The sequence below is a fragment of the Bremia lactucae genome, linkage group LG4, assembly GCF_004359215.1.
Source record: "Bremia lactucae strain SF5 linkage group LG4, whole genome shotgun sequence".
Classification (NCBI taxonomy): domain Eukaryota; phylum Oomycota; class Peronosporomycetes; order Peronosporales; family Peronosporaceae; genus Bremia; species Bremia lactucae.
In genome coordinates this window covers 1,357,601-1,371,725 of record NC_090613.1, presented here as the reverse complement: position 1 = coordinate 1,371,725, position 14,125 = coordinate 1,357,601, and the positions used below count along the sequence as shown (strand labels likewise).

Sequence of the window (14,125 nt, the reverse complement as noted above, 5' to 3'; positions counted from 1 at the left end):
CCACCATCTGTTTTACCTCCGGATAGAGGTGTTCGTCATGAAATTGACTTGGTTCCGGGAACCAAATACTGTGTCACAAGACAATGGCATTTACCAAGGGAGCAGTGTGACGTCATTGACGATTTCTTCCGTGCTAAGCACGAGGCTGGAATGGTACGAGAGAGCAAATCTGATTCGACACCGACATTTTGTGTCAAAAAGCCAAACGGTAAATGGCGTATTCATTGTACATGCTTATAATAAGCTTAATGCTGTCACTTTATCAGCACAGACCCCCAATCCTAGAAAGGATGTTCTTCAGAATAATATGGTGGGATACACAAAGTACAGTGCATTGGACTTAGTCGATGGTTACTACCAATTGCTCATTCGAGCTAGCGATATCCCGCTTACAGCGGTTAGCCCCCCAAGCGGCATGTTATGGGAGTGGTTAATTATGCCACAAGGGCTTTCCAACGCCCCGGCAACATTTAATCGTCTAGTGACGCAACTGTTTCGCCCTCATCGAGGTTATGCACAGACTTATTTCGATGACATTTTTGTCCATAGTCGTGCGGAGCAGGGTCGGTCGGATATGGAAAACCATTTAGACCATTTGCGAGCAGTGCTCGAGTGCATGCGCACAAACAAATTGTATGCCAATGCATCTAAATGCATTTTTGGCGCAGACGAAATTCCTTTTTTTAGGATGCTTCATTGGAAAGGGAGGCCTTAGAGCGGATCCCGCCAAGGCAAAAGCCATAGTAGATTGGCCGTTCCTAAAAACCAAAAGGATTTGCGTAAGTGGTTGGGTCTCGCCAATTATTTACACAAATATAGCAAAAATTATGCTGATATGGCTAGGCCATTATCAGATCTCCTTAAAAAAGGATGCAGAATGGTGCTGGACTAGCATCGAAGATGATGCTTTTCAACGAGTTAAGGATAGTCTTATCCATGCCCCGATTCTGGTACTGCCAAACCCAAATTGGCCTTTCAGTGTCGTCTGTGACGCATCAGATTTTGCCATTGGCAGTGCTCTGTTACAAACAGATGTTAATGGGCACGAATGTGTGATTGCGTTCGAGTCTAGAGAGCTTTAGGCTGCGGAAAAGAATTACCCACTTCATGACAAAGATTTCCTTGCTCTGAAGTATGCTCTCGTCAAATTCAGAGTTCATCTGCTCGGCTCTAAGCCGTTTGTGATATATACAGATCACGCGTCATTACGCACGGCGACTAAGTCGCCCTATCTCTCACAGAGAATGGCCCGATGGCTATCCTTTTTTGCGGAATACAACTTCGAGGTGAAGTATAAACCCGGCAAGCAAAATGCTTTGGCCGATGCGTTATCACGCAGGCAGGATTATGAGCTTTCTCATTTAACGACTATCTCGTCACCTATTCCTGAATTAATCCGTTCGGCTTACGCCAAGGATGAACAGTGTGTAGCTCTGCTACGAGCTTTAAAGAACTCGGATTCAGGTATTAAATTGCAGGCACGTTTGCGTACGAGGTTACATCGATTTTCTACCGATAACGACCTCTTGCTTTATTGCACAGACATCGCGGACCTTCCGCGTGTCGTTGTTCCTCATGATGAGGATTTGAAGAACTAAATCCTTTATAAGGCACGGATACTGTTCTTGGTGGTCATCTCGGTAGAGAAAAGACCTACGGCCGATAAGCCAGAGTTATTGGTGGCCCAAACTTTATAAATGGGTCAGCACATATGTTCGCGAATGCGAAACTTGCCAACGGGTTAAACCCTCGGCGCATGCTGCTGCGCCCACTGGCGAGTCTTCTCGTCCCCATAGGTTGCTGGGATTTCATTAGTATGGATTTTGTTTCCGGTCTACCGAAAGATTCAGCCGGTAACTCCGGTATAGTGGTCTTTGTTGACGGATTGAGCAAAATGGCTCACTTAGCGGCCGTGTGGGATTCCTTGGATGGAGAAGGTACAGCTAAGCTGTTTATCGATCGCGTGTTTCGACAACATGGTTTGCCATGTTGTCTCTGATCGGGACCCCCGTTGCACGGGTAAATTCTGGAAATCAATTTTCTGAGTGCTTGGCACCAGATTGGATATGTCCACTGCGGACCATCCGCAGACCGATGGTCAAACTGAACTAGTAAATCGCGTCATTGAAGACATTTTACGCAGTGTGTGTGCTCAGACACCAAAGCGCTGGAGCTCAATGCTTCCAGTGGTGGAGTTTGCGTTAAATAATGTTGTACATGCCTCTAAAGGTTATACTCCGCTCAATGTCAACAGTCTCACCCACCCACGCGTTCCGTTAACGATTCCACTGTGTGGCTCAGGGCTTAGTGGGGGAGAATTGGCCGATAGGCTTGCTGATATCAGCCTTATTACCGTTTGGAAACAAGTAAGCGAGTTTCTCGCGACGCGAATTAGTGTCTTAAGACATGTAAGAAATACGAAGGCTGATAGCCAAGACAAATAAAAGAGCAAGCAGATGCCAAAGGCAGAATCTGTATTAATTCTTATATGGTCGGAGACCGAGTTTTACTAAGCGCTAAAAACCTACCTACCAACTTGGTTTCCGCGGTCTTCAAACCAAACCAGCGCTTTATTGGACCATTTACGGTCGTGGCCAAGAAGGGTCTAGCTTATACGCTAAACCTCCCCAGTAAGCTGCGTACACACCCAGTATTTTACGTTGGCTTGCTTAAGCCATATCGGGACCCTTCCCACGTGGACTTGAAGGCCCCTTGCGCCGAGACAGGCGGTCGTGCCGCAGATTGTTGCATCTTCACCAGGATATCCAACTGACCCTCTAAACGAGGCTGCTGACGCTCCAGCGTCGAAAGACGGTCCCGAACCGCCTTAAAAGAGCTCTTAACCCGATCAAGGACCTCACGAAGAAGTTGCACCTCGCGCCGTAGAGCATCAAATGCTTCCGCCGAAATTTCGGCCCCCTCTCGCGCTGCTTGATGCGCGGGGGAACCTTCAGTTTCATGTGGAGAAACTTCTAAAGCGATGTCGTCATGAGGGTCAATACCAGTATCTGGTGAAGTGGGTAGGGTACCCTCTTCTGAAAACTCTTAAGAGTTCGAGGTACCTCTTCGGCAAGATTGCCCGTACGCCGAGCTCAGGATCAACTCGCGTCAAACGACGCTTCCCACCACTAAACGTAGGATTAGGTGGATCTATAGCCTCAGTGCGGCTTCGATCCATGGTTGTACGGTCATCCGAAGCACTGAAATATCGGCTATGCCTTTCTTCGTTTTGTGGCATAAATGCCGAACGTAACTGGCCTTTGTCCTTAAGCCGAGCCAAGTCGAAGCGAAGCTTCCGTTCTAAACAAACATGACCTCTATCCGCAGACTCTCTGATGTTCCAGATATTACGGAGTTTGCGGGCTCGGTGAACCCATTTCTCAAATGAGACTTCGTTTTCAGTTCTTGTTACGTTTGGAAACAAAACGATCGGAATTTCCATCATGGACGTCACGGGCTTGATCACGTAAACGCGTCAGATACTGGCTTCGCGCCATTACCTTCGGCGTAAGGTATTGCTCATGAAGAGCGTCGCGAGCAGCGATCTCCTCCGGCGTCCTCGCCGGGTCACCAGAGATCCAAATGGCCAAGCTATGACCCGCTATCTCTTTGAGATGCTCGTCCGCACTAAGCGGAGTGAATCTATATTCAATATGAGCCTTAGTTTTCTCTATTTCGGCAGCTCGACGACGAGCTCTTTCCTCTATGAGGATTATCTGCTCTGCTCTTCATCGAGCGGACTCGTAATAATGTTGGACTCAGGGTCCGGTGTCCTGCTCAATGCAGTTAAGACATCAGCGGTACCACGTTCTGGGAACGGATTCGGGGCTCGCCAACGTTCGTCCGGAGGAGAACGCGTGAGCGAACGCCGCTCTTTTTCCTCCTCCTCCGATTGAGAGTGACTTTCAAAGTCCACCATGCTCTCATCGTCGAGGAAGGTGCTCAGAGTCTGTGACTCACGCTTAATTGTCATTAGACAAAGGAATGGAAAACACAACCAAACGGTTAGCTGTTAAGGTTCCAACCTCAAAGAGGAAATAAAGCAAATGTTGTCACTCGGTGTCAACAGTCTGATGGGGGAGGGTGTAATGGGGCACACATCGGTTGGAGAACCGTTGTTGTGGTACATTTACTTTATGGGTAAAATACCCTTTTATCTAATTATAAAATAGTTAGTTACTTAAATCCCATTTATTATGGGTAACAAATGTGGTCGCCGCCAGAAATAAATCTGGCGGCCAAAATCTATTTTTAATTAGCTAGATTAAGGTTTTTAGATTTAGACTATTAAATAAAGTGCAGTTCCCCTTTTGATCTTAAAGCGTTAAGTGCCTTCCTAAGGCTTGCGCATTGATCTGTAAGAGATAGAAGCTTTTCTAAGGTATATCCTCTTGGGCGCTAGTTGCCACTTGGTTCTACGAGCCCCTGAATCCATTGAACTAGGATTCCTTAAGCTTTAATAGCTTGTACGACTTCCTGAGTTGTTAAACCCATTAGTTCAATAGAACTAAGTACCTCTCTGAGTCTGAAAGTCTTCCTCTAACTTTAGGAGCGAGGTAGCTCCGCTACAAGTGGGAGGTTGCACAAAACATTCTCGTCTGGCTCTACAGGTGCAAAAAAAAATGCCGGCTGCTCTCACAGTGAAAAGCAATCTAAATGCATTACGGAGGCCTTAACAGTGGCCTCCGAGTCTGACGATGACGCCGACCCTTGAAATTCGCCTCCAATCGCACGGGCTAGTTGCTTCCCACAGTAGAGGATCTCCGTTGGGGTTGCAGGTGATATTTATGCTATCAAACGCAGTCTACTAAACTAGCTTGCCAAAAAAGAGACTTTGAGCAATCGATAATGCCTTCGTAAGGGCCTGTAACTTGGACCACCGTCTTTGGTGCAACTTGCTTTCTCGCCGGCTATTTTGCATTTCTCCAAGGCAGACGCAACGCAACTTCAGGTGCTCATCCAATCGGAATTAGAGCCTATAATAATCGGCAGTATGACCCAGCATAATCATGCTTATCAAATCAAGATTACGTATCGTACCTTTATGCGGCTTGTCCTTACTGATAGGTAGAACTGCATTAATGCTATGCTTTGGCTTCAAATTAACGAGTCATGCATTGGACCTTGTAAGCACGCAAACTTCGATTTGCATTATATGGAATTGACCCGCTATGCCCTGGTGAACCACCAATGGTGTCACTATTGAAACTCAGTATGGTACCACCTCGGCCGACCACAGTCGGTGGACTTAGACGTGCCCATATACATCAGGGATAATACACCTTGATGACTCGGCCTTAGGCCTACAATGCTTCCAGCATTCAGACTGGGTATCGACGTTTTGGCACCGTACCAGATTTCTGGTATAATCGGCATTGGTGCTCTTTCAAGCTTTACCCGTATTGGGTAGGAAATAGGCTGGACGTAAATGTTTCGTGCTTCCGCACATATAAAATCTACGTGTTAATATGCTGCTCCACAGCTTGAAGAGCCTCTTCTCTTCTTCAACGAGGCTTAGATCCATAAGTTTCGGTCTATCAGGCAGTACCCTCCTGTGCTCGAAGAACTTGTACGGTAAACAGGCGTGGTAAACCGAGCTGGGGCAAGACACTGAAGAATCTGCGCAACCATGTGGGTTTTGATGTCGCACAGCGGCTGCGTGACTACAAGCCTGCACAAGGAAGCCAGCGATAGCACAGGCAGCAGTAAGAAAACTCGCAGCAGAAGTTACAGTGCCAGCAAATAATGCAATGCAGACGTGAGATTTTGTGGCAGCAAAGCGATTGAAGACGGATTGTTCAACACCGAACGGCAATCCACGTCGAACAGTAACAACGTTGACATGGTGAATCCGGCTGACGAGACAACTCGCTTTACGCTCACAACTGGGCATTGAGCGCACCCTACTCGTCGATCTCGACCGTTTTGACCACAGTCGCCAGAATGGCCACTGGATTGAGCTGTCCCTTGCGGTTTCCGCGCTGAATCGAGTCAGTTAATTTCCATCGTGGAGCTCCAGACTTTACAGCTGCTTCAGCTGCCCATGAAGTTCATTGTTATCGAGTCTTCAAAGTCAATGTCTTGTCCGCATCGTATTGTCAAATGCCAGACAATTGTGCTACGCTGTTCGCTGCGTGCACAATAAACTTGAGCTTGTCGATTTTGAGCGTCAAAATAAAGTCGACTGGGTGTGGTATCGTCGCAAAAAGGCGCATAATCGCTACCGGGTCCGCCTTGATCCGAGCGAAGCCATCTTTTTCATTGAATTTGTCTTGTCGTCGATCAATCCAAAAGCTGGCGTGTTATTTTGGCGGTCAAACGACCACTACTTCAATGATCTGCTGTTCAAGCGCGTACGCTGCAAAGAGCTGGGTGACGCAGCCGCAGAAACTCCTGCCGAAGCGTTTAATTTTGCTTTACGGGCTCAAGATAATTGCACTGCTTCATCATGTTGGTTTGTCGCTCGTGCTGCGGCTTACGCGTCATGTGCGTCCGTCGATAGATCGTACGGAATAAGTGCGAACGATAGCACGGCGGGATTACTGCTTGACTGGAGGGTCTCGGTCTCGAATGTATCAACTAGCTCTCTCGGAAACGGTGCTTCGCCATCGTCACTGGGACATGAAGTCATACCGTCAATCTCGCCTTGGTCTAGATCGTCGATGCGAAGCGTCACGTCCAGGTCTATTTGAGACTGCATACGAATGTCGTTGTCGGGTTCAAGAGGACGATTGTGTTGCTGATCGCCACGACCAGCTAGTTCAACTGCAGCGACATTGTTAGTATTGTCGCCGCACCCCAACAAGCTGGTCCGCTATGATTGAGCTTATTTTTGAGAGATGGCCAAACGGCAGCTCGTCAGCACTAAGGGCCTCTCCGCAATTTACTCAACAGCGACAGCTTTGGCTGTCACCGCCAGCTGGCGTCGATTTCAAGTCGCGTCGTTCAAATCGTGACAACTCGGTCGGCTTGCAAAAAATGCGCGTGAGTTTTTCAAAAGATCAGCGCATCTGAGATTGGTACTCGCATTTCTAGCAGGAATATGGTCAGGGCAGACACGACATCGTAAACGCAAGTCACTCACGGCGAGGCAGACCAGATGTCAAAGTCACATGCTCTATCGTAGGGCTTCAGAACTGGCAAAAAGCAAAGACTGTCTTGTGCTTAAGTAGAGCGTAGCCGCATTAAGACGTGCCCGCCGACACTTAGTAGCACTTGAAATCCTCCCCACGACTTTGAGCGTGTCAGTGAGGATGAGCGTCAATATTGATTGGGCTTATTTCTCCCACCTCTCCGAACATCATCGGGAAGTAGCAGAGCACTTGGCGCAGGGACTTGGTGAAAAATCCCTGGCAGGCTCTTGAGCAGTCCTCCTGAGCAAGATGTTGCTCAGTTATAGCAGTTTGAGGCATTCGTGCTCGGACAGCAGGGAGCCCGCGTCCGAAGCACAAAGCCATGCTGCGGTGGAGTCCGTCACTCAGACTCAGGAGGAGCTGAGGCGTGAGCAGGCTCGGAGCGAGGCGCTCAACAGGACTGTTGAGTTGCGAAACGACTTGACTTCGAGCTCCAACAAATTATAGGTATGCTGTCTCATTATAGCTTGGACCGACCTCAGTGACGAGTGGTTAAGCACTGGAACTGGGACCGGGACCGGGAGGTACGTAGATCGATACCCGCGGAGAGCGGTACGATCACATATCGCCGGATATAGGCTAAAAAGAAGTCGAGCAACCATCCAATGGATGGACGTCCTGCCAACCCGCACCGAATGTGTGGATAGTTGATGGGATAAGCCCTGTAGCCGAAATTCCCCATAGTGTAATGAGGGATGCAGGGTTCCAAAAAAGGGAACTTCGTCAAAATTGAATCTCACTATCGCTCGGTCGTACGGCTTCATTTGCAACTCGATCTTCTTTCTGTATCTCGCCAGTGTTTGCTCGTAATTTTTAAATACAACCATCAGTTCGTTCCCTTCAAGATTGCAGCCTTCCCCTCGTATAAAAATTGAACGGTTAAGCTCGTCCCATATTTATTATTATCTGTAAGAGGAACAATAGTAAAGTTGAACATTACATTTGTGAATAACATTCTTTTATTGGCACACTAGTCAAAATTGACTATTACTGTGACACTTCTGTTTGTTGTCAATCGAAAACTTAGTATATCGACCCGCCTTTCGCTGCCAGACGCCGGAATAAGCGGCGTGCATTTAATCAATTTATATAATTTAGTTGTGAAAGATCGTACGTAGGAACTTATTACATTTAACACAATTTTGCTTTATATCAATACTAAGCCCTCTTAACACTAACATTCAGATGCTAAAAAGTCTTTCCTCTACACCTCAGTATACGTGAAGTTATCGTAGGTACCTCGCCTTATCTGTTATCAGTGCAGGTCAGCTAGTACGCTAGCAGCACAAGCGAAAGGTGTCCCGTTACACCTGGTAGCACTTAGTGGTCCGCAACGACTACGCACGTACCATCCAATGCTGACATGTTAGATTAAGAAGGAGGAAGCTTCCACACTTCACGTGTTAGTTTCACATACTTAAGTGACTTTAAAGTGGTCGGCTGTAGGCGTGCCAGCGTCATGTTGGTCGCCCTACTAAAGTAGGATAAACATGCGGCTATAGCCGGGTTCAAATACAACATGGACTCGATGCAACCCGATTTTTTTAATCTCGTAGTTTTATATGCACGGCTCACAAACGCAGAGCGGTTGAGAGAACAGGGTGCTCAATTGGTGGAGCTTTTGGGCAGTGTACAGCAGGACGGAGAAGACCAGCGGCCGGACGCGGGGCAATGGCAGCAGCCTTAGTATTTCATGCAAAGGTACCGCAAGTGTGCCCGGTTTCGTACCAGGGATATCACCGCCAGACGGTGAGGTACTGACCACTATACTTCACACGTCTTGAGAAGCAGGGTATCGATGCGAGCGCTTGTTCAGGCAGTGGCCACTGCTTCATGACACAGTACTTCGGGCCCGGTTTGAGCTCGATAACATGTCGAGTGCCTTTATCCTGAGGCAAATCTCGGGAGGTCACTCGACAGGTGGGTCGGTCAAGATTACCGCCGATGACGAAAATTTCCTTGCGGATTTGGTCCTCGCTTGGACCTTCTGGAGAAGATAATGCTGAGGGATCCGCGTTACTCGCGTGATCGGTCTATCTTCGAGGAGATAGACCCTAAATTTAGCCAATGTCGCTTGTATGAAGAAATGGAGCAATCTCTGACACACTACCAAGAAAAAGTTAGTGAAGAAATGAATCAAAGCTTTGTCTTTGTTCGTGCTTGGAATGAAATTAAAAGTGAAAGGAATTTCATTCCAAGCACGAACAAAGACAAAGCTTTGATTTGTTTGTTGAGTCAGCAGACGTTACAGGCAGCCAGCGGGTCGACGCTTTCGCGTCGACCCCAAGCTTAAAGATCGAAATCTAAAATATTAAGGCAGATGAAGGCGACTCCTTTTCAAGATGGATAATCGAATTATATGACCATTAAAGCTCGCCATATCGATGACAGTGCAAGGTCCAACTCAGCCGGCCGTGCCAAAACTTGGACCTTAGAATCAAGCTTCACAACTTATTTTATATTTGGGTCATATGAGCTCTTTAAGACCCGGCTTAGGCAAACGTTTAAGCCGCCATGTGCTATATTCAGGCTCGAGAGAGCTTCTGGATTTGAAGCAGGGCAAGCGTGACCCTCACGCTTTTCCAAAATACACGATACTCAGTAAGTTTTATCATGAATTATCCGATTGGTAAGCAAACACAGGTGGCTGTTTTAAATTAGGGTCTTGCGGGTGCCTGTCAAGACCCACTGGACGAAGCTATTTCGAAAGCAGAACAGGAGGACGTCGGACTAAATCAGGCTTTCCGTCTATTCGAGTTCCTATAGTCTATCGAGGCGACAAGAACTCGAAATCCCTAATCAATGGACTTTTGCTGAATTAAGAGCGAGAAACTTTGCTCTGCAAGTTACAACCTATCAAAAGTCAGAGCATTTAGCCGACGAGTGTGGTGCTTGAGGTGATCCACCTCTTGGTATAAATAGCGAAAGGACGCCGGTCTGAAGCTGTTGCAACACCGCAGCAGCGATGCACATCGTGAGAAAATGCTCGGGGTCAGTAGGTGCAGAGCGGCATCCCACCAATGTCAGGAGAGTTCGCGGTCCTCTTCACAAAAGTTGCTTTAAGCACACAGTCACCGTGTGTTGCTAAACATAGTGATGATGTTACCCTTATCAACTTGCAAATCGAAGTGACGAAGAATTTGTCACTTCGTACTCTAGTTGATTATTGTGTGTCGAACAATTTTAATCGACGTTAGTTGCTAGAAGACCATAGGCTCAAATTCGTTATGGAAATTTTCTTGCCGGTGGGCCTTGCAACAGGTGCATCTGTAACAATTAAGAAACATGTCATTGGTATCACGTTAAAGGGTAAAATAGTACGATGACGATTTCATTGTGTTGGATTTGAATGGCAAATTTGATGTCATTCTAAAATAACGTAACTCAGAAAGAACGCCATACACAAACTGGCAGAATCAAGCCGTGATGATGCCTACCTCTCATTCATCAGGTAGCCATCCGACAAACGTCTTAGAGTATCCACAAGTGTGTGAATGTCTTTTGAGTGAGTGGGGTGACCTAATTTGTGGATCGGTCGTTAGTACGACACAAGCACATGCAGCGTCCAAGGTCCACCCTCACGACGTTGACATAGTTAAAGACGATTGTGCTCAAGCACAGTTAGCGTCGAAGTTCAACCACCCGAATAAGTTGAGTGGTACGAAACGAGGGTGCTTGCTGAGAAAGCAACATCCGTAAGTATTTGAATCGCCTGTACAAAAAGACCGTGCGAAAGTCCTACATCGACTGTAGTTAATCGTAAAGGACCTCGCTGTAGTTGCGCAACCACAGCTAGAGGCAGTTGGGGAGAACACTTCCCAAATCAAACTTGAGGGAATATATCCTCAAGATTCTGCGGGAATTAGTCCCCAATAATTAGCTGTCAAAGGCTCCCAGGAATCTCTGAAAATAAGTTTCAATTATGAAAGTGAGACAGTGAATGTCTAAGTAAACGACAGATTAAGTGCAGGCGCATATACACTCGATCTAATAGCACCTCCAAAATTTAATTTGGAGATAGCTCAATCAGCAACGCTAAAACCGAAATGGTTCTTGCCTGACCTGCGTCGGGGCAAAATCAAGCAGATCTGCGTACTTGTCATAGATAATGAGTACGTGGCCGATATTCGGTGGCATTACTATTTCCTGAGAACAAAAATTTCTCAGTAGCTCATCGATGGACGAAAGCGTACTCGCTGAAGAGACTCGGATTGACCGTAGACGTCCCAATCCTGGGAGTCCTTGTAGAAAAACCATTTATACAGGATTTAATCGATTAAAGAATGTTTTCCCGAACCAGTACCGAGTAAATTGCCTAAGGATGAAGGACCTCGACACAAAAGATTAAAAGGAGATGTTTACGCATTAAATAGAAGTCCCAGTAAATTATGATGACGCTAGAAAAATTTTTGATGTAAAATTTTATTTAGTTGCTATCCTTTTTATTATTTTTGATTTAGAAGCTGTGTTTGTTTTTCCTTGGGTTTTGACATTAAGTTCAAATTTTTCATGATCGACCTGATCTTAGGTCGAAATACTGTGCCATGAAGCAGTGGCCATTGCCTCATGTCAAGTTTTAGTGATCGACAAATTCGTTGCCCATCGCTTAGCAGCGAGCCATGTGAGGGATACCTCCGCACATTATCCGACTTTCTATGTGCGTCAAGCAAGAGAGGATGACGGATTGTGCATGCGTTCAATAATTGTACACTGCAACATTACCGGGCATCTTTGCCACAGTTGGGACCCTGGCATAGCAGCGAGCTATCATATCGCCGCGCTTGCCGCACTTACAGCAGACAACGTCTGCATTGCCCAACTCCATGGGAGTGGCATCTGTCCTCCCGGCCGACGGCTTATACCAAGCTGTCGCCGAGGCATTGTTGTAGAGTTGCTCCTTAACTAAGGCAATTCGAATTGCCTCTTCCATTGTCGACGGCACCTTCTAAAACGGAAATGTCGCGATGGGCCGTGCCGTAGTCCGTTCGTAAACGTGGGCACCTTAATGTGCTCCGGAATCGGACCTTCGGTAACGGATGCCGACAGCAAGCGCATCTTCTGCGCTTTAAAAAAGCGCCTGACGCAACACTTCGCTGTTCCGCGGCTGGTACATGGCACAAATGTTTGTCTTCAAGATCGCACATGTAGGGAACGCCTTAACGTCCGCCATAAGCGCCGAGTAAGCCTACTCTGAGGCTATACCGCGCAGGTGCGAATGGCGTACGAGACCATCCGGCTGTCGTCCTCGATGAGCTGCGCGGCACCGCATTGCTCCACGGCTAACAGCCAGTGGACAATCGTGTGCGCCGGAGGTCCATCGAACTTGAGCGGTTCCATCCGAATGGGCCTCGGCTGATGCGGCTGGGCAGAGAGCAACGATGCGAAGGCTGCAATGGAATGCAATACGGTGATGAAGCGATTGGCGAGTTCGACTTGCGAATATTAGAATCCGTCTTGTCGTTGTTTGAAGACCATTTACTGATTCGCCAAGCTGAGCGTTGATAGAAAGTATAGCACGATGGTACTGATCCAAATCACGAATTCATCCAAGCACACAATTAACTCAATCGCTGTTAAGAAGTATGCGGAGTTATTTTCGATTGGCAGCAGCTAAATTGCATTAGTGCCAAACAAGGATACGTGTGATATATTTCTACTTTCTACAGCTAATTCTGACACCAACGTGCCACTGAATGTTGCGTACATTATAAACTTCAGCAACATTGCAGTTATGTCTGCTTAATGTTATAATCCTCAGCAACAATGCAGTTATGTCTGCTTAATGTCCAGGAGAAAGCGTCGTTAGCTGATAATTTTCCATTATTTTTCCTTTACGCTATGGATAATACTTATTGCTGTTATGCACGGTGAATAGAGCGTTTGGCTGTCTTGAAAGGTCATGAATCTCGAAACTAGAACGATCGCTGAGCAATAAAACGAATATACCTAATGTTAAATTATTCGCAAGTGTTTGACGACGCACATTTAGGATTTTGCTACCAGATGACGCGCCAAGTGTATTCCAGCTGGCGGTGGATTGAGAAGGTAGTAACTGACTATATATAGCCTCCTTGCGCACCACCTTATGATGTCATGTAAGGATTGGCGGGATTAATTTAATCTTTAATCAATCAATTACCAGAACTAATGTCTTGTTGCTTCAATATTATTACATCTAGTAATAATGGAATTGTTAAGTCAAAATAATAAAACAAACTCATTTGTCTTCCTTTTTTTGTTTTCTCACATAAGAAATGATGTTTATTATTTTTCTTTTAAGAAATATATGTACTCATTTTATCACCTCTATAATTACATACACTTTTGTGATTGATTGTAAGTGACAGAGAAAAGTATTGTGGATCTCTCTGTAGATTAGCATTTGTTTACTTTATATCAATTTCAACTTTCAATGGCACATGGTATCGGAACCCGTGCGCGTGACCTGTGAGGCCGCAAAGCTGGCAGCTATACGACTATTGTATAGTTGCAAGTGATACAAATATTTTCGCAGTAGTCGCATGAATGTCTACTGCGAAGAGAGGTTCACCTTCAACTTCGATTGGAGGTGACTGGTACGAGTCGACGTCGTCGACCGGCTCGGTGATAGCTTCAAGGCTTCCAGTTCGCCTCGGCGATTCCGTCAAACCCAGCAGTTCTGAAAGGATAACCAAAGAGGCTATCGCGACCTTATTTAATTTGTCAATTGTTATGGCGTAGAGTCATCATGTGATGACTCCCCGGACGACGATAACTCTGTTGCTGCCAAAATGCATCACCAGGAACGAAGCGATCGTAAGGGTCACTTTGGTAGGCATGCTTCTGGTGGTGCTAGCATGCATCACAAGGGACGGAGTGATCTTAAGGATCTTTTCGAAAGTAAAGTTAGCATAAACGTTAACCTTAACCAACGGAAGAGGCACCGCAATTCGCTCCAGTAAAAATATATGTTTGCCCTCTACCGCAACATGATTGGTTGGTCTGGAATGACA

General features: G+C 46.5%; 2 protein-coding genes across 2 annotated transcripts; both read left to right on the top strand.

Moving 5' to 3' along the window:
* Positions 1-6,043: 6,043 nt before the first annotated feature.
* CCR75_006765 (uncharacterized protein) lies at positions 6,044-6,692 on the top strand (the record flags this gene model as incomplete). The annotated part of the gene is made up of 2 exons (XM_067964833.1): positions 6,044-6,048; positions 6,074-6,692. The coding sequence occupies 2 exons, from the start codon at positions 6,044-6,046 to the stop codon at positions 6,690-6,692; spliced, it is 624 nt and encodes a 207-aa protein (XP_067815307.1).
* A 124-nt stretch (positions 6,693-6,816) lies between these two features.
* Positions 6,817-7,014, top strand: CCR75_000380 (uncharacterized protein; the record flags this gene model as incomplete). The annotated part of the gene is made up of 1 exon (XM_067958488.1): positions 6,817-7,014. One exon carries the CDS (start codon positions 6,817-6,819, stop codon positions 7,012-7,014), a length of 198 nt encoding a protein of 65 aa, XP_067819952.1.
* Between the last annotated feature and the right edge of the window lie 7,111 nt (positions 7,015-14,125).